Here is a 20,629-nt window from a genome sequence, read left to right on the forward strand (position 1 = left end):
AGAAAGGTGGACATGCTGACCGTATTTTACTTCACTTTCCACTGTGGCTTTGCCATTGCAAATCAATCAGACAACCAGTATAACTCTATACGCACAGTCAGTTTCATGCAAGTGAACTAAGATTTAGGTTGATTTTTGGAGAGACTGTTCTATTCATGTCTTACCCTCTCCACACTGATACTTTCAATCCTTGCAGAGAAAGCACACTGACTATTATTTACCAGCTGTATTCTATTTCATTTTTGAAACAATTATTATTATAAAAATCAATAAAAATTTTAAAAAATCAATAATAACAAATCAAAATCCTACCTTTGTGTCAAGCCAGATTAAACACTCCAGGTAGACTGGGAAGCAAAGCAAACTGTTTTACTGCTTGTACAGTCTGTACGGGATGTGCCGTTTGTTTTTCCAAAGTACATCCAATGATTCATCGTATGTAGTCTATTGGAAATTAACGGATTGGCCACGGAGTAAACAGCCCTTGCCATCTGTTCTTTGGGTTTGATTACATAATGCTGTGGTCTTCCTCTACTTGTCATATAGCTGAGGCCTTACGATGTACACTACTATTATGATCAACTGGTATCATGAATTATTTTCTCATTAGCCTGAAATCATACAACTGAGCTTTTCTAGCATGTTTATATTGAGAAACAAGTGTGGAAATGCCATTCATTTCCTGTTAAAAAGTTTGAGCTCTGGCAGAAGCATTTCAATATTTTTGACATATTTTTCAGGTCTGCCAAATACAAATTACAAAATACATAAGAATAATCAAATACATACTCCAAATGCGTTTTCCAATAATACAGCCAATTTCTGTTAATAGATCAGACTTTAGGACAAACTCCACTCCACTAGTCTCCCCCCATGACCCCAAACATCCAGCGGTGGAGGTGAAGGGGGGGCAAACAGCGGAGCACCGGGACAGCCCAGGGCAACAAGCCGAAAAGAGCAAAGTTCGATTTATCAGCTGAGAAAAGGAAGGGACACAGATCACAAGAACTGTGACACACTCATAAAAACACACTCCGGCAGCACTCTCTCAGCGGGATACATCGATTGACACAGTGCCTGTGGACCACTGACTGAGTCTGGGGCTACAAGACTGTGTGAGTACAAAACCTGCCACAATGACAAATGGTTATCATGGATGTCACCTATGCCACACATCACTCAATCTGTATCTGATATCTTTCATTTTTACTGTTTATAGCCTATGATTTTGTACTGGTTGTAGTATTAAAATATTGACAGAAATACAGAATACAGAGAACTTAGTCTGACTGTGGTAACCAGCCCAAAACAGTATAATTTCTCAGTAGAGAAACTGTAATGCAGGTACACGAATAGGAAGCAATAAAATAAAAGTCACACAGTCATACAACAGTATGATGAGATAAAGGTCATGATCAGATACATTTTACAATCATTTTATTATCAATTCCAAAGTGTTTGTTCTCAAAGTAAGCTGGGATTTTTGATCCAGTCAACAGCATTTTTTCATTCCATCCAATACTATGACTTGCAATATAATGAACCTTGAAGATGTCTTATATACACCCATATACACCCAAACACCCATTGTAACAATTCAATTTAACACAGCTTTCACCTCTGGATAGCACAGCAGAGCATCATGATTGTTACTTTTTTTATCTAATTTTCCCTTCTTCCTGACAAAAATGAAGCGCTTTGACCCTATAAGACATGATTTCTACAGCTCTGTGGTCGGGGGTTTTATTCCTTGCGTTCCTCTGCACATACTTAACCCGTGTGCACACTCAGTACTCTCTCATCTGATATGTATTATGCTCATGGGACAAATGTTTGATAAATAATGCAGATATAGCTAGTTAAGAGGAGTACTGATGGGTATGCTGTATGATTTATACCAAGGACTTAAAGATACAGTACGGTCCGAGCAATTTGGGTTTTTGAATGCCGATACAACTATTGGTGAACTGAAGCTGCCAATAGTTGCCGGATAGTTTGTGCTGATATTCAGTATCTTTAATCAAACAAATACAAAAAAAATGGCAAGGATTCAGTGTTTTACCAGAATTTTATTCTTGGCTGGGTGGAAAAGCCTTTGAAACAGCATTTAGATTATCATGTGACACTAAAACTCTAAACTGAAAGCCAGGATGATGTAATTGTTTTCGGTGGGTCGGCAGTTTCGGATGGCAGGGTGCCGCACCCCACCTATTCCAGGGTTGGGGAAATTCTGGGATAAATTACTGCATTTAAATGAAGAATTAATTTACAAACATAATTGAAGATTTAAATGAATAAATAAAGTGAGCAAAGAAAATTTAATTGCAGGTTTTACAGCTACTCCCATACCACACTGGAATGATTTCTATGGTCGAAAAAAGCATATTTGCTAGCTGTGGTCAGGGAGGAACTTCCATCATATCAGTAGTAGACATCATTGCAGACTTGCAGATATCTGATTTTTAATAAAAGGCCAATATCACTCTTATTTATTGGCAAACAATAATATCGGTCTAAGCCTACAGCAAGACTGGTCAATATTCAGATTTTTAATTATATATTCATCGTTTAAGTCCCTCAAGACCTTGGATACCATTCAGCAAATCCTTACAGCTTGCTACTGTACGTGACAGTTTCTGCTACTGTTTCATGAAAAGTGAAGCAGATAAACAATAAAAACATCTTTATTATTTCATTATTGCATCTTAGCTGAGAAAGACCATAAAATGAATCAATAGTCAAAAACAGGAAAGGGAATTGACTTCTTGGGAATGGAGTTCTTGACTTCAAAGGGTCTTGACGCTTGACTTGATCAATTCCTGTCAAGGTCAATACCAACAAGACCAACAAGATTGATTTTTAAGATTGAAGGCCTTTAAAAATCAATGCAAAACTCAATTCAAAAAGGAGTTACTGGAATTATCAACTTTTAACTATTCTTGATTCATTATGACAGAGACATTATTACAGAGAATGACTACTCCTAAATCAAAACTTCTACTTTATAATTCAGTTGATCAACATAGGCAAGATGAAACGTTAGAGAGCGGGAGAGAGATAAGGGAAGAAAAGAGAGTAACTTCAATCAAGACAATCAAGCAATGCAAAGCTCATCTGATGCTGACAAATCTCCTGAGAAACTCTGAGGAGTGATCAAGCGACATGGATAACAAAATGAGGTCACTCTCAGTCATCCAAGTGCCGTTTTATCTCTCCTCATGGGACTCTATTGACACAACCTCTCGTTGTTCTCTGCACCAACATGTTTTGAGTTTGTGTCTCCACACTCTAATACACCTCTCTCTCTCTCTCTCTCTCTCTCTCTCTCTCTCTCTCTCTCTCTCTATACCTCTCTACCTTATCTATGGTATGTCAACTTCCACAGGGGGGAGAGAGAGAGAGAGAGAGAGAGAGAGAGAGAGGTAGACCAGGTTTATCATTTGTTTACATTGTATAGCTTAAGCTGCAATGACTGGTGATAGCACCCCTGTCTTGGAAAAGCACTCTAGGTAACCACCGTTCAAAGACATCTGACCTATATATTCCTATATTTAGATCAGAGGGTTGTACACCTTCTCAGCTTGGGATTCAAGCTAGTAAACTTGTTGACTTGGGACGCAGGCTTATCAAGAATTGATTTTTCTTGTCATATAAGGCAACCTGCCAGCAGTAGGCATGTGACCTAATTTGGGGTCCCAAACTATCGTTTAAGATCCAGTGATTTGAACTCAGTCAGGAAAAGTTTGATATTGATTTCTAACACAATAAGCATCACTTTTTTCAGTTTTTGATAGTTAGATGGTACAAAGCTTGTAGGACTGAGTGAGAGTCTACCTTCCCTATGATTGTGCCACAGAACTTGATTCAAGTTCCATTCTATTTAAGTTCTGTGGATTGTGTCTCCACTGCATGCCAATATTTCTAATTTTGGGGAACAAATGTCCGTTGTTGGAACTTCAGCACTCAGCAATAATGGAGTGATCAAGATTTTGGCTAGTTTAGCAAGTAGCTGGCTGGCTATTGTCTGACAGACTATGGGACACCTGATTAACTACAGGGCTGACCTAGTGTTTTGAAGTCCTCCCACCCATATATGAATAAAAAGATAAATATCAATAAATATCAACAGTGTGTATTAGGGGTGCCACATGGGGTAAGTATCATCAGTTAACCCCTGGGAAGCGACAGTGTGTGTGACACTAACCTGCAACTTGTATATGTACAGGTTCCTCCACCTGGGTCCCAGTAGACGGTCCTACCTGTAGTGTCCCAGACCGGGGAAACCATGGCGACTGCAGAGTCACCTAATGGACTGTGGCACAGAAAAAACATCAACGCCCTTCAGTCAGACGAGAGCTCCAGTCATGGTAGGGTCAATAAAAAGATATTCACACTCTCAAACATAGCTATACCTTAGCTATAGGTGTTAGAAAGGTGGTGTTGTGAAAAAATGCATTAAGTCACTTCAGTTGAAGGATCACATGCTTATACAACCCTTGGTGCTTATCCAGCCCTTTCAAAACCCACTGAAACTCTAAAATTCATGGTGGTCAAGTCGAAAACAAGGCTGTTTTTCTTAGTTCTTGAAACGTTGCAATTTTGGAGATACAAGGGTTTTATCCAACAGTAAGAATATGTGGGATTGCAGGAATATGAGTGTGGGTTTTTCCACAATTTAGTTTTACAGACTCATAAGTATTTTTGGTTCTCTTAAATGATCCGATGCGGTAAATCGTTATCACATGACATACAATAATGTCCGTCTTTATCTCATAACTTTCCTGTTTGGTTGTGAACACTTAATATCTTACAGTACATCTACAGTACATTTAATCTATTGGTAAATAAAATGTAAGTATCTTATGTTGTTCTCTCTGCAGGTGGGAGCCATAATCATGTACAGGGAGAAGATTTGAGACAGTGGCAGAATCATGCACAGGTAAGCCATAACTCCTATAGCCAGCACCTGGGGCCTTATCTAATGTATAACAACATATACAGATACAGCAGCGAGGGGATTAACTTGGCTAACCATCCCTTAGCCATACTCTCTCTCCTCTGTCCTGCTCTTGTAGAAGGTGAAAGTGGAGGAGCTGAGGGTGTGTAGAGCTAACAAAATGTGGATAAAAGATGAGAAAACACAAACAAAATGTGCGTCCTCTCCTGTAGAAGGTGAAGGTGAGGATCCTGGAGCAGGTCCAGGGTCAGCTGAGCAACCTGCTAGACGAGGCCCTGACCGAGTCCGTCCAGCCCTTCACACAAAACAACCACACAGCTAACGGAAAGATGACAAAAAGCCACACATCCAGGTGAGGACCAGGAGGGAAATTTGACAGACCCACTGTGCGTTTTTAGCCCAGTGGTGTACATTCATTTCTTCACTGAATTTGAATGGCAGATGGCAAGGCACTAAACTCATGACTCGAGACTCGAGACTAAAGGTCACTGTGCTTTCTCTATTAGAGCCCCTAGACTTTGGAATGGCCTGCCTGAGGAAGTCAGGCTAGCTAAATCAGTTTAATCTTTTAAATCCCTTCCAAAAACACACTTTTATAGACTGGCTTTTATGTGAATTGCTCCTTATACTTGTATCTCCATTTCATTTTTCATTTTGTTATTGTGTTTCTCGTTTTATTACTTGTTTTTTTACTTACTTAGTTATTTATTACTGCCTCTTTAGGGGACAACTTGTATTGTCTGACATTCATGTGGTTAGGGAATTCTATCTGTTGCTAGTTGTATCTGTGTTTGTTTCCTAGTTTTATCTGTGTATCTATTATTTATTTACTTATTTATTTATTCATTTATTCAACTTTATTTTGATTGTGGCACATTTACATCACTGTCTCTGTGGATTTTATGTAGTAAAGCACTTTGTAATTATTTTAAGAAAAGTGCTATTCAAATAAAGTTATTAATATTATTATTGTGCCAAGATTAGATCCTAAAGAAGTGACACGGACAACTCTGTCAAATCTATCGATACAACTGAATTGGGCATTTGCTTGGTAACAGCTTCAATGCTATGTTTTCACTTATACACCAAGGATTTAAGATACTGCCCAAAAAGGTTGCTGTGTACTTGACAGTTTGCAGACTTAACCCTGACCAGCTCTGATAACATAAAAATCAGTATGGACACATCAGAAGTGGATTAAGAATACCAATACAGAACTAATCCCCCCTTTCTGCACCAGGAGGGATTATGGCTGCCAATACACTAGATATATTTATCTTCTCATTCAGCACAGTAAAATATGTGTATGTGTGTGTGTGTGTGTGTGTGTGTGTGTGTGTGTGTGTGTGTGTATCTGTCTGTCTGACTGTCTGTGTGCTTTGTTTCAGATCCCACAGAATGGAGGATGGCAAAGTGTTTATGGACAGGGCATCACTTTTGGAGTACGTATGAGACTGACTGAGTCTACAATAGAGATCATTGGTTGTAGCAACACGTATTATGTATCAAGTACATATAAATCTTACAGATTATGTACAACGTGGATCATTCAGATAATCCATAATCTCGCAAACATCTCTGTATATTGTGGCTCTGTGTGGCTTTGTATCTTAAGGGCGTTTGTGTGTGTATTTCGGATTCACTGCGAAAGACATCAGTCTTAACAAGTTGTTTAGTCTCATGTTCAGCCTTCAAACGAAGAGAAAAATTCTGCCAATGAGGTGAGATATATGTTTCAGGAATTTTCTAGAAATGAGTGTCACTATCTTGAAACAAGTCAGAATGAGGCAGATCACTGCAGTTAAGTTAATTTGTATTGGAAACAAGTGAAATTATCTCAACCCACTGGCAGATGCTTTCACTTATTTTAAGAAAATTATGATTTTAGGACTCAATAATAGACAAATTGACTTGTTAAGATGGAGATTTTTTGCAGTGTTGATATACAATACAACAAATATACACATGAATACAACACAGCAAATTTTCTGACATTGTTTCCTGATCCTGTCTGTGTTTCCCCCTCTTCATCAGTGAGCTATTTGAGATCAACCACATCAGGACCATCTACCACATGTTCATAGCTGTGCTCTTCATCTTCTGCCTTAGCACGCTGGCTGTCGACTACATTGACCAGGGCAGGTCTGTGAGATTGTGTATGTGTGTGTGTGTGTGTGTAGTGCATGTGTAAGCATGTGTGCGTTTATGACATTGACATGTTGCAAACTGTATGACCCCAGACCAAGTCTAACAGAAACTCAATTACCCTGAAGCCTCAGAAAGTCCTTGCTCACTTCTTATCTTCTTTTGCTCCAACTAAACCTTATTGCATCCCTCTCTCTCTCTCTCCTTCTCTCCCTCCCTCCCTCCCTCCCTCTCTCCCTCCTGTCCTCTCTGCTCGTCTGGCCATAGATAGATAGAGAAATCAATCCTTCTGAGAGCTTCTGCTGTTGCTTTGGGCAGCACAGTAATGATTAGGTTGGTGGTTACAAATGCACGGTTGTGGGTTTGATTCTCACTGGAACAAGTGCCAGCGGGCAATTTCACAGAGTACAAAATATTCAATACATCTCTATCAGTTACCAAAGATTTTAATATTGATAAGGTGACGATAATTTTAGACTTGCAAGCAGCCTTGTTCGATTTGAACAAATCTCCCATTGACTATGATGTAATGATGATGATATTGTGTAACCTAAATAGTACTGTAATTTTGAGTGAATGCTTTAAATCTTTTATATTATGTTCTCCAGAGGGGCGGTTTGAGGGGAGAGTGTAATGAGAAAAATAATATATGCATTAAACTATGAAAGCCATTCACGCTTTTATATAATTTCATTTAGATGATGTAACTCCCTTTACACCTGCCTCATTCAAAACTCATTCCCTCGTCTTCAGCTGGTGCCAAATAAATAGACCACTCTAATTTCTGCGTCTTCACACTGGCTGCCAGTCAGTTGTAGAATTGATTTCAAGATGTTACCGATTACTTTCCTAGATGGTGGAACAACTTGCCAGAGGAATTCAAACCAGTATCATCTTTTAAATCTCTTCTGAGGAATAATTAGACTTGCTTTTAAACATTTTTGTTTTTTTGTTCTACACTGCCTATGCAACTTGATCTTTATTCTCTTTTTCTACACTTTACTATCTCTTTTTATTTGTTTTTTATTTATCTTATCCTATTTCTTATCTAATGTCTTATATACCTTGGTAAAGCACTTTGAATTGCCTTTGTGTACAAATTGTGCTCCATAAATAAACTTTGCCTTGCCTTGCCTTATGTAATGATTTATCTTAATAGTTCTTATTCTTTTCAGTCATTCCTATCCTTTGTCTGTCTTCTGTTCCCTTGGTTTATTTATTTTTATTCAATATATTTTATAGAAAATGAAGGGGTAGAAAACGTACTTATTATCTACTTACTACTTATTATCCTCCAAATGATCACTCTCCTTTGTCACATCGTGTTCCCAATCTTCAGGTTGGTGCTGGAGTTCGACCTGCTGTTCTACGCCTTCGGGAAGCTGGGGACAGTCACCTGGGCCTGGACAGTGATGTTCGGCTACACCCTGGTCGTTCCCTACTACACCCTGACGGTGTGGGGGGCCTTCTACCACAGCGTCCCCTCCAAGACAGCTCTGTCTCTGGGGACGGGCCTGGTCCTGGCCGCCGCACAGACCTGTGTGCTGGGGCTGTTCCCCGTCTATGTGGTCGTGCACAACCAGCTGCCCCCAGCCTCACGGTTCATTGTCATACTGGAACAGGTGAGTGTGTGTGTGTGTGTGTGTGTGTGTGTGTGTGTGTGTGTGTGTGTGTGTGTGTGAGAGAGAGAGAGAGAGAGAGAGAGAGAGAGAGAGAGAGGGAGAGATTGAGAAAAACAGACAAACATATTTGAGAGAGAGAGAGAAAAAGGGATAAAAAAAAGAAGAGACAACAGCCAGTGAGAATAGAATAGAATAGAATAGAATAGAATAGAATAGAATAGAATAGAGAAAGAGGACATGCACAAGAAGGAAGTACAATAGGCATTAGGACAAAATCAGAAGTAGAACCAACTAAGAGGGTAATGAATAACATTGTAAACTTATATCAAACACAGCTGAAAACAATAATTGTGTTTTTTTTCCTAAGTCTCCAACTCTAAGGCTTTCACGATAAAGATGTGATGTATTATTTTGATGTATCAAACATTTGTTTTAGTGAGGAGTTATTTATTGTATGCATTGAGTGTAATTGTGATGCTAGTTGATTAAGCACAATCTCATAATTTGTGCAAACAACTGAAAGTAACAGTTCACCCCCAAATGAACATTCTGTCACTATACTCATCCCCATATCAGTCAAAACTCCATTGGCGTTAATACAACCACTGAGTTTGCCTCTGCAGATCCACCAGCTTTCTCCCAAACGATTGCAATGTGAACATGCCAGCACTTCTGCAGGTATAAAACAGCCATGTCTTACTATGCAATGTTGAAATGACCTTTAGAAGAACACGGTGAAACTTTCCTCTAACTTCCTGCCAATTCTAAAGAAACAATGTCCCAGATAAATACTCTAAGTGCCCTGTAGCCTAAGATAACATTTGCCTATTAGCTGGTAATCCACCTGAATTATATAAACGCAGCCTTTCATTGGCATTGGCAGCAACACTGAGATAAGGAAAGCTCCCTGGGCCAGAGATGGGAGCCCTCCAACTGGACACCCACCAGACCGACAGCAGATCAGTGTAGCCAATGGTCGAACGCCATGGGCCCATACTGTAATGCCTCCTCATCCTCTTTATTACACTGCGCCTGGTTTCCCAAAACCGTCTTAGTATCATTTTAGCTCCATTCGATGGAGTGAGATAATCCTGGTGCTAAGATGCTTTTGGGAAACCCAGTCCTGATCTGTTGATTTACAGTTCTCACATATCCTCATCTGACCTGGGTCTGTTCAATCATTTGTAATTATCTCCATGATATCGATAGAAGAATGCTCCCCCTTGCAGATAATCACTGACTTATAATGATTTTAATAAATAATTGAAAAATAAATGTGTTTAATTGTAGACATTAAAATGGTCCAAAGTATGATGTGGTTCCCTGCGGTATGCAGATTGATGATGCATCATGCCTTATGTCCAATTATGAAACAGTTAAAATGACCAACCAGTTCTCCGACATTCTAAATTGTGCTACCATCTGCCCTATTTTGCTGTACAGTTCCTTTTCTTGGACTTCCTCCTAGTTCATTACAGAAGTAGTAAACATATAAATAACTCCTAAACCATTGGGACAACATGCAAAAAGAGAACAGAACAGAACAGAACAGAACAGAACAGATCCCTGAAACCTGAGAGATTGTAGTCATTAAATATTTAGGACATTTACACATGACACTACAAAACAACTTCAGAAGCATCGGCAATTCAGTCAATACAGACAATATAAAAATGTAGATTACTAATACATTGTGTCCCACATAATAACCCTAGATTTTTGTTTTCATTTATCAGATTCGATTCCTGATGAAGAGCTACTCCTTCATAAGAGAAACTGTTCCTGTTATTATGAAGAGCACGCCAAAGGAAGGTACTGTACTGTATTAGAGCGAGGTGAATTTATTCCTCGGGCAGAATCATTACTCACAGTGACAGACTCAGACTCTGGAGAAAAATTACTAAAACGGAACACAGGGTTATTACCTAATGATTCATGTTGGGAAGTTAAAACTAACAATGAATGCACTCGTATCAGACAAATTATTTCTATACAGCCCCCCGAGGTCTTACTGTAAAGGTTTCATATTGGTAAAGTTAAGAAACGTGGAGGTAATGCGACTCTGCTGACTCTGCTGCAGCACAGGTTTCATTGAGAAATGGCCTCAGTAGAACACCGTATCGTCTTGGGTAAAACTGTTACTGTGTAGTTAAACAGAAAATATATTAAAGTATGAGGGTCATACTTACTAATAGAATGCTGTGTTTGTTATGCTTCTCAGGAGAGACTCCCAGGTTCCCCACACTCTCCAGCTATCTCTACTTCCTTTTCTGTCCGACTCTCCTCTACAGGGAATCATACCCTAGGTAGGACATAATGACAACATGACCTCTCCTCTCAAGTGTGGTCATCATTTCACGGCTTTTGGATTCTATCTGGATCCATTTTGTATTTATTTTTTTTAAACGAATAGGATTTTTGGGAACCTGTTTGCATATTGTTCTGTTCTTAATATGCGTGAAATAATGTAAAGTAGAGATGGCATATGACAACATTATTACATATTTTAACATGTTACTGAATTTTTTTTATTATAATTTTGCATTATCCTAGCATCACAAAGCCATGAAATTGCTGGAATGCTGAGTATGGCTAGTGATTGTTTTTATTTTTTAGAATCCAAATTTTAGAATCCACCTTGACAAATAAAGAAATGCTAGAATCCTCGAAAGTGAAAATAGTCAATATTAGTGTTGGACATAAAGGCAGTTAAAGGCAATCACTTAACTTACTTAATAACTTTCTTACCCATAACATAAATGCACATTAAGTATTACAATATACATTTCTGAAGTAATGACGTCCTGTTCTTTCTTCATAGGAATGCGCACATAAGATGGAATTATGTCGGTGTTACTGCTGGCATGGTAAGATGAATCTCTGTCTGTTCTGCATTGCTGTATTTTCAGCCATTTCTGCACTTGTTCTCCATCTTTTGGTTGGAATGTGGAATGTAATCTGACTAAGTAGGCCGTGTTGGGTTGTTGACCTAGATGAGATAATAGCTGTTTATAGCACTTGCATATTGTGTCATAATGTGAAGCAATCATAAACCACATTGGAAAAGCTCCAAGCATAATAACGTTATGCTTAATCATTTATATTTTGCTTCACATCAATATCTTGCAAATTTCCAGCATGTTTTTTCTGTACTGTATGGTTACTTTAAGTGGGTTTTTTTTGTTGTTGCACCATGCATTTTGACAGATCCTGGGCTGCCTGTTTTATGCCTATTTCATCCTGGTGCGTCTCTGTGTGCCCATCTTCAGAAACGAGACCAACCAGCCTTTCAGTAAACGGACAATGGTTCTAGCCTTGTTCCACTCAACGTTACCAGGTACTTTCTACCTGCCTAACTGCATGAACTGTGCCCCACCTTGCATCGATTCCGTATTTTTAGTAGATTTTCCGAGCAATTCCTCTTGGAAGGAAGTCAGTAGGTGTGTCAGCAAGCCTGTAATAAATGACAGTTCTGCTGTACCTTCATCTGTATCATAGTACTATTAAATCAACTCTAACATATTTCTTATCTGTATGGGTGAGTGAAGGTTAATGTATTACTTAATAGGGCAGATGGAGGAAACTGTCTCTGTGTTTTTATAAGTCAATGATAAGATTAAGGATGCTATCATATCATGCTATCAGATAATGGTAGTCAAAGACTGATGTGTTTCATATTACTCTATTAAGTGAATGGTTGTTTGAGTAAGTGCTGACATGAGAGCACTAGACTTAAGTTACAATACTTCTGAGAAAGCTGGGAGCAGTGCCCGGAAAACTTATGTCCATCATAACCCTCTCTCTCTCTCTCTCTCTCTCTCTCTCTCCCTCTATCACTTACTCAGGTATAATGCTCCTCCTGCTGTGTTTCTTCGCCTTCCTCCACTGCTGGCTCAACCTCTTTGGAGAGCTGCTGTGTTTTGCTGACAGAATGTTCTACAAGGTGTGTGATTTGGGTCGATACCATGTGGCATATGGCCTCTTTCCGTAAAACACAATATTTTCTGACGAGCGAAGGGATGAAAGTTGAACCCAGGATGAGGCCAAAGTGTTGAACACAGAGAGCCTGACTGTCAGTAAAAGGTGTTCTTCCTGAGTCCAAAACACAAACCAAAAGTCAAACAATGCACAGTAACAGAAAGACATGGGGTTGCTGGGGTTGGGTTCAATTTTAAGGTTGTCTTCGTTGTATTGTAAGCCAACAGACAAATGGGGAATCTTTGGGGAAATCAGGCCCTGTACAATACCATACAGGTCTGGTTTTCATCAATATAACTCAAAAATAACTACCAATATGAATTATTTAACTGCAGCAGGCTCACGCCGATTTCTTTATTCTTGATTCTTATATTTTTACTAGGCCTTTTTTTTTTTTTTTTTTTTACAGCTAAAGGTGTAGAGTACAGCTGTGCACTTTTTATCTTGACTGCTGGCTGTTAAACAAATCGCCTCCCTCTGGATTGAAAATGACTCTGCTCCGTCTCCATTTTGATCCACTCACACTGATTTCTTTATCCCCTCTGCTGATTTTCCAGGACTGGTGGAACTCCACATCCTTTGCCAACTATTACCGTACCTGGAATGTAGTGGTTCATGACTGGCTCTATTACTACGGATACAGAGACTTCCTCTGGGTGAGCAAAGTGCCAAACATAAAATACACTAATAATGCTGATAAGACCCACACTAAAAATCGAAACAAAACATCAAAGCCTTATTATCTCACTGGGTTTACCTCTGGAAAAAAAAGGAAAAGGCAGGACAGCCAAGGGATTAAGAATAAGCAACAGAAGGACATTTTATTTCCAAGGCAGTGTGTCACGTGGGGAAATGTATAGTAGTTAACATTTGCCCTGTAATTCTAGTGACACAAATTCCCTGCTTGAACCGGCGTGACCCCTGAACCCAGCAGTGACCTCTCTCTCTCTCTCTCTTTCTCTCTCTCTCTCTCTCTCTCTCTGATCCCTGCAGCTGTCCAAAAGGAAATTCCGTACAGCTGCCATGCTCTCCGTGTTCATCGTCTCCGCCGTGGTCCATGAGTACGCCTTCACCATGGGCTTCGGCTTCTTCTACCCCGTCATGTTCTTCCTCTTCGCTGTCTTTGGAGGTGAGGGATACACATAGTTTTGGGGTACGAATGGAGATTATGGCGAGGGGAACCTGCACTCTGACCTCTGATGAAAATATGATGACATACATTCCCTTTCAAATTAGCGAAAAATTCAGGAGAAAACAATATTTTGTCTTCGTACTGCGTAAGAAAACTGATTACACACAGTTCTATAGTGTTGAATATTCATGATTCATCATGTATGTAATACAGATAGAATATAATAAAGAATATAATAAAACTATTGGTCAAAAGGTATAAGATCATATGAGGTGACCCCCTTCTTCTAGAAGACAACAAATTATTATTTTGTCAGTGTTATCTATGAGATTTGGGATTTTAGTTTAATCTTATAATGGTGAAGCAGATTCTTGAGTTTTAGTTACTTAAGGTGTAAATATGGGTCAAAGGTTACATATTAAGTGGGCATAGGAATGTTGCTTAATATAGGTACTTTCCCATTTCTTCCTCAACAATACCATTACACTTGTTGAAGTTTGGGTTTTTTGGTTTTATTTATTTGCACCATGACAGAAACAAAACAAACAATAAAAACAATACAAAACAAAAAAATAATGGCATGTGCTGGAGAGTGGGCTTACTTCAGTACCTCAGAGAAAATAAAATTATATGATGTATAAAATGGAAACAACAATTACCAAAATGAAAAAATGAACAAACAAAACAAACAAAAAACAAGTAAATTAAGTGTATGTGTGTGTGTGTGTGTGTGTGTGTGTGTGTGTGTGTGTGTGTGTGTGTGCATGCGTGTGTGTGCGTGAGTGTGTGTGATTGTGTGACATTACATTGGAGGAGGCTATTGGGTGGCAATATGAAGGTGGGAATTCCAGAGTAAAGAACCTCTGTATCTGATTGATCTGTTTGTTGTTGGTAATGATGCTTGTCTCGTCTATTTCTGGCTTGTTGTTGAAAATATATGAATGTCACCCTTTATGTCCTGGACTGTGCCTTCAAGCGTTCAAAATTAAAACCTATAATTATTCACTGTAACAGACAGTCATTGTTTTCAGAGGAGGAGCGTTTTGATTATATTTAAAGGAAGTACAGTTCTGTATTGTTTCCTTTTCCCCTGGGACTCAACCAGTAGTCATCTGACACTTTGTGTTTTGCCTCGCTGACTCTCCCTGTTTCTGCTTCTGTCTCTGTGCCTCACCACGATAACGGAAACCCCTCACATCTCACACCATCTCTCTTTCTTGCTGTCTCTCTTAAACTACAGAAAACTCATCAACTCTCTCCCCGTTCTGTCGTCCTTTCTTAGTGGTGTTCAACTTTACCATGAATGACAAGCGACAGAGTCCTGTGTACAACATCATCATGTGGACGTGTCTGTTCATTGGTCAGGGCATCCAGGTGTGTTTGTACTGCCAGGAGTGGTACGCCCAGATACACTGCCCTCGGACAGGGGTACGTACCGCACCTCCGACACTTCTGCTGGTAGCTGAGAGTCCAAATGGAGCGATGCCACAGTCAACCCTCTGCCGGCTTTATTAATGTCTTCCACACTTTTTCCACTCTTAAGTAGATTGGCTGAGCTGTTGATCCCAGAACAGACAGTATGTGACAGCTAATTATGAAGCTGTGAATGGTTTGCTTGCACTGCACTCCACTAGAATGAAGCGGGGATGCTTTGACCCCACTTTCTGAAATACTTAAATGGATAAATAGGTTGGTAGAAAAAAATAAACTCTAAATATCTACACAAAAACTGTCTTGTTAAGTTATTTTATCTTGTATCCAGACTTATCAAGCTTATTTTAGTTTTTTTTTATTTTATTGTCTTTTTTTTTTGTGAATCATCTTACTGCACTTTCAACAAATTTGGCTTTTTTTCAGGATAATGTAACTTGTTTTCATTTACATGAAAAGAGTGAAATTGTTTTGGAGAAAGTTTCCTGTTTCAAGATTTCCTTCCTTGTTTTATGACATCATGAAATAAGCTTGATAGGTCTGGAAACAAATTAAAATAACTGGACAGCTTGTCATTTTTTTTTGTCTTGTCATTTTCAGTGTAGAAAAAAATGGGTACATCCACGATCGGGTTCTTCCGTCTCGCCCACTCAACATACGCTTAGTGCTGGACGTCACACAGACACTAGTAACCAGATTAATCTGACTGCTGAACAAGTAACCCCTTGCAGAGTTTCCCTGTTTCATCATCCCAGCTTTCCTCGTCTGTCTCATCTTATCTCCAGTCATTCATGAGCATGTGTTATTACACATACATGCAGACATACACGCATACACTTGCACTTACACAACCAACCACACACCCACACACACACACACAATTTACACACTTAACCCCATGTTGCACAGTCACATGTGTTGAATACTAGAAGTTATAGAAGATCTGGCATGCATTACATCCTGAAAAAGCTTCCCCACCCCCCCGTCCAACTCCAGGCATTTGATGAAACCACAGATGTGAAACCCGTGGATTTGCATGACAGATGGGCAGAGATATACTTACGTACTTACTCCGCTTTGCACTATACTGAATCTCTGTATAGCCCCAGTTAAGGCATCCTCCAAAGCCAGTGGCGTCATTCACACACAACAGTTTGACGCAGATAACTGCTATCTAAAAATAGAAATGGCATTCATAAAAAGCGATTATTACTTGATAATGAATAGATGTTAAGTCATAAAGATATGACTAATATAAAGAGGTTACAGATATGTTTCCAAGAGGAGGGGAAGAGCTGTACTAATATTTGGACAAACTCTGATCTTTCCCAACAGAACAGTTTCTGGGAGCTGGTGACGCCTCGATCTTGGTCCTGCAGCTACTGAAGCTGCGGTGACAGCTGCCTTTCTCCTTGGTTGGAGGAACGAAGGGATGGAGGAATGGGGGCGAAATGAGACGAGATGGAGCTCAGAAGCCATGATGGACTAGACATCAAATGGCCCATTTACTTTACACTCAGTCAAACCCAGCATCTATTTCCCCCCGAAGGAAGGAAGAAAGGAGGAAGGACAAATTGAAAGACTTGTGTAGATATAAAGCAATATTGACACTGCTCTCTATTTTTAATGAGAAGATTTCTTTGGCTCAAGATGTGACTGGCTTTCTTATCTTTATGTTGTTATCCTTATGTCTCGAAGTCTGTCACCACTGTATTATGTCCAGTTTTGATTTGCACTAATGATGGTGTTTAATAATTCAGGCTTTATAGACTTATCTCAATAAAATTAAATTATTGTAATGGAGTGAATTTCCATCAAGAGCTGATAGATCATCATACTTTTTGCAAACGATTAACCATTAATTAACAAGCAGTGTTTATCTTGTGCAGAGCTTTGTGAACATCTCTGGCATCCCGTTATACACTCCATATGTCCCTGCAGGGAAAAAAAGAAAAAATAAATTCACATGCTCTTTTATTTATATGTTTTAATAATAAGCTCTCTATTCTGCTATATTTATATTAAGGCTACAGGTGGTTGCAAAGCCAGAAAGGGGAAATGTTTTCAAGTTCTGCAGAAACCTTAACCTGAGAGCCAGTATTGCTTCACATGAAGAAAAGGTTTCACTCAAGGCCAAGTCAAATTACTGATTAACATAACAGGCGTTGCCACATTTTGCCACAGTAAGGTCACCTAGCCTGCAGTGTGCGTTACACGTTTAATCCTGCCTTGGTTCACATTTAGCTGGCAGGGATTGGTGGGGCAGCAGGTACCTGCCTAACCAACCACAGGCTGAGCAGTGTCTTATCACTCTGCCACAAAGCCTGTGTTTGTCTGCCTGCGACTTCCCTATGAAGTCATACAGGAAGAAGAGGATTAACATTGGTACAGTATTTGCATTAGTGATGTAATGCTGTGTAAACTGACACACTGTAATAGGAGCTCAGAGAGGCACAGCATGACCGGTAATTTTAGAGCGAGCAACATCAATACATTTTAAATTGGGACTATTACTGATGTATTGATGTATATTATTAATGTATGTGAGTCCTGCGTTTAATCTCAGAATTCTGAGAATCAAGTGTAATTTTGACTTTATTCTCAGAATTATTAAACTCAGAATTCTGACTTTATTCCCAGAATGATTAAACTCAGAATTCTGAGATTAATCTCAGAACTCAAATAAATATTTCATGTGACCCTAATCCTCTTCCATGTGATTCATTTTATCAAATGCATGGGCTAAATTTTACAGTTCTTGGTTTGAAATAAAATCCAGCAGTTCTTTTTTTCAATTTAACATTTCCTTTTCACCATCCTTTTCATTCCCATCTCCCTGACTTCAACATCAGAGAGGCTGTGACATATTTTATTCAGGCGTTGGATGCAGCCATAGATGTAGCCGACAACTTCTCCAAGTTGCTGATTCAATGAGATGACATCTGCCATATCGCTCTCATTGCTCCTGAAGCTCTTGCATGAATGCCTCAGTGAAGTGGTACTGGTGGAAGAGGTGCATTCTTGCAAGAAGTCATAGATCAATGGCAAAGATGATGCACACAGGCGCAAAAAAAAAAAGATATGACCAGGATCTCTGATGTTTTCAATGCAGAAGGGACATGGGGGAAAAACATAGGGATCTGTAGGACATCAAACATCATGTATGTTATGTCTCTGTATAAATTCAGCCTTGTACATGTATCATTGTGTAAGTAGATGATTTCAACTATGGAATAGAACTAACTAGACAAAAGGACATAGCCATTCTACTACTGACAAGGTACAGTGAAGGTAATAAGAGACTGTGGATTACTGTCTTCCTCAAACTGCCATAAACCCAGTAGGGATGTTGAATATAGAAATGAGAAATGAGCTTATCACCAATGCACAGACGTCATCATGCTGAATAGAGAATAAACTGTACTATTGTCCATGTCAGGATCAATTTCGTTGATGCCAGTATCTCTGTTCCACAGAGCGTACAAAGAGCAAGGCCACAGAAGACCATACACAAGTAGACATGAGGCAGTGGTGATTTCAGGTGATTCTTCAGGTGAACATCAAGATGAAGATTTTAGAATTTCTTACATTTGTTCATGCAATCTTTTAAGCTGGAATTTCCAAAGCGGACACTCAATGCCTTTTGTTTAATCAACAGCTTTGTCCAGTGGGTCTCTTTAAAAAATTTTTTTTTACATCTATGACCGATTGCATTATTTTCATGACACATTTTGTTTCTTATAAAACCCTTACTTTTGTTTCCTGTGAACCTCATTAATTGTGTGACAGCTGAAGCGCCAGTTCCCTGCTGCAGGAAACACATTGCCCATCTCCAACCCCTCTAAAACTTGGCCATGATACGCAGGAAACATTTTAGGCAGTGAAGATGGAAAATATTGCCAGCAGCAGGGCTTTAAATTGCTAACTGGGATAAAAAATGTGGTGAACATAGTGGGATGCCAAAGTGTATAGGAAAATATTGCTGGACATACTTATTGGCAGCAACATTGATTCAAAATTGTGTTTAGGTAGGACTACTAATGTTAGAGGTGGAGACATTTTCAATCAGTGACGCACAAACTATTACATAATAAACTGATAAAATGAAAGCAGTGACTTTATAGCTTGTGACATGTGAGAAAGGAAGTGTGCGATTTGAAGAAGGAGCATGTAATCCAATCCTGCTTGAGGGAGACTCTAACTAAATTTCAGCCAAAGATTTGTGTGAGAAAGTCATCATCATGAGGACTGAGGATAAACTAATTATGAGTTCACCAAAAAATTAACGGGGCACAAAAACCATTAATTGCATCCATGTTCAAATTATGCTTACCACTACATTTTTATTTTAAAGCTACAGGAGAGAGCCAGAGCCTCGGTGGAGCGAGTTATACCCTATCCCTAACAAAAAAATCAATGTAATATTCCCACACCATTCCTATAGGGATTAATAATGTGTCTATGGCTATGGTATTTTTTTTTTGTTTTATTCTATGGTATCACTGTAGTATTAACAAAAAAGCAACAACCATGGGAATAGTTAATCAAATGAGTGGGACAAGTCAAATAAAAATCTATTACAAAAATACAAGTTATGTCCAAAAATCTGGCTTTTGCAATGACTAGTCTACTATTACTCTACTTATTCATTATAGCCTACAATGAAAATTAAATTCCTAAACTATTCTCATACTCCATCACTTAAGATTGATCTAAGACACAAAATAAGGTGCAGTCTAAAGTCAGTGTTATTGTCCTGAGATGAAATGAACCCAGGTTTTCTTTTTGTGCGTCATTACACCAAACATTTGTTAACCACCGTCAGCCACATAAAATATTTTCAGTGAGAGCCGTTTAAAAAAACATGCATTGCATTATTTGTGGGACTGTCAAGCATGTGTAAATATCAGTAATATTCTGCAACCATGACAGATGATGATGATCTGATTGTTTATTGTTGTGTCCCACTATAGTGCAACATAGTTCTTAGAAATGTTTGTTTGTTTTTTTTGCATGTTTTCACAGTAGTATCACAGCACATTGGTAGCTTAACTTCACTCTCAAACTTCCATCACAATGTACTTTGAGCCTACAAGACTGCAAACCTCTGCTTGGCTGGTCCTAACTTTGAAACTGCAGCAGCCACAAGAAAGTTACTGGTTTTGATAGATGGAAAAATTCCTCAACTCACACATGAACGCTTTTTTCAGACAGATTGGACAGATTTCCCGCTCCGCAAAAATTACAGAATGTACTGTAATACCTCAGCACTTTCCAGCGGCCTCTGATTTGAGCATGTCCAGGTTCTTTGCATAGAACAGACTTTTGTTCTAGCACTAGAAAAAACACACACACATACCACAG

The 20,629-nt window shown here is 39.0% G+C and overlaps 1 protein-coding gene across 1 annotated transcript; it reads left to right on the plus strand.

The window, feature by feature from the left end:
- Positions 1-4,285: 4,285 nt before the first annotated feature.
- On the plus strand, positions 4,286-16,651 carry soat2 (sterol O-acyltransferase 2). The gene is made up of 15 exons (XM_071544569.1): positions 4,286-4,367; positions 4,881-4,939; positions 5,170-5,309; positions 6,346-6,399; positions 6,992-7,099; positions 8,442-8,724; positions 10,461-10,536; positions 10,946-11,030; positions 11,546-11,591; positions 11,932-12,061; positions 12,570-12,667; positions 13,260-13,358; positions 13,696-13,831; positions 15,117-15,262; positions 16,601-16,651. The coding sequence occupies exons 1-15, from the start codon at positions 4,286-4,288 to the stop codon at positions 16,649-16,651; spliced, it is 1,593 nt and encodes a 530-aa protein (XP_071400670.1).
- Positions 16,652-20,629: the final 3,978 nt, after the last annotated feature.

This window comes from Centroberyx affinis, unplaced genomic scaffold (assembly GCF_046629955.1).
Source record: "Centroberyx affinis isolate AG114_WGS23_722 - 3 ecotype Tasmania unplaced genomic scaffold, CSIRO-AGI_Caff_v1 ptg004599l_1, whole genome shotgun sequence".
In the NCBI taxonomy this organism is placed as follows: Eukaryota; Metazoa; Chordata; class Actinopteri; order Beryciformes; family Berycidae; genus Centroberyx; species Centroberyx affinis.

What these genes read in the sequence shown, in the direction of transcription:
- soat2 (XM_071544569.1), top strand. Translation starts at nt 4,286, where the DNA reads ATGGCGACTGCAGAGTCACCTAATGGACTGTGGCACAGAAAAAACATC. An exon ending in GAAGAGCACGCCAAAGGAAG is followed by an intron (nt 10,537 to 10,945) that starts GTACTGTACTGT and finishes TATGCTTCTCAG; the next exon opens with GAGAGACTCCCAGGTTCCCC. An exon ending in CTGACAGAATGTTCTACAAG is followed by an intron (nt 12,668 to 13,259) that starts GTGTGTGATTTG and finishes CTGATTTTCCAG; the next exon opens with GACTGGTGGAACTCCACATC.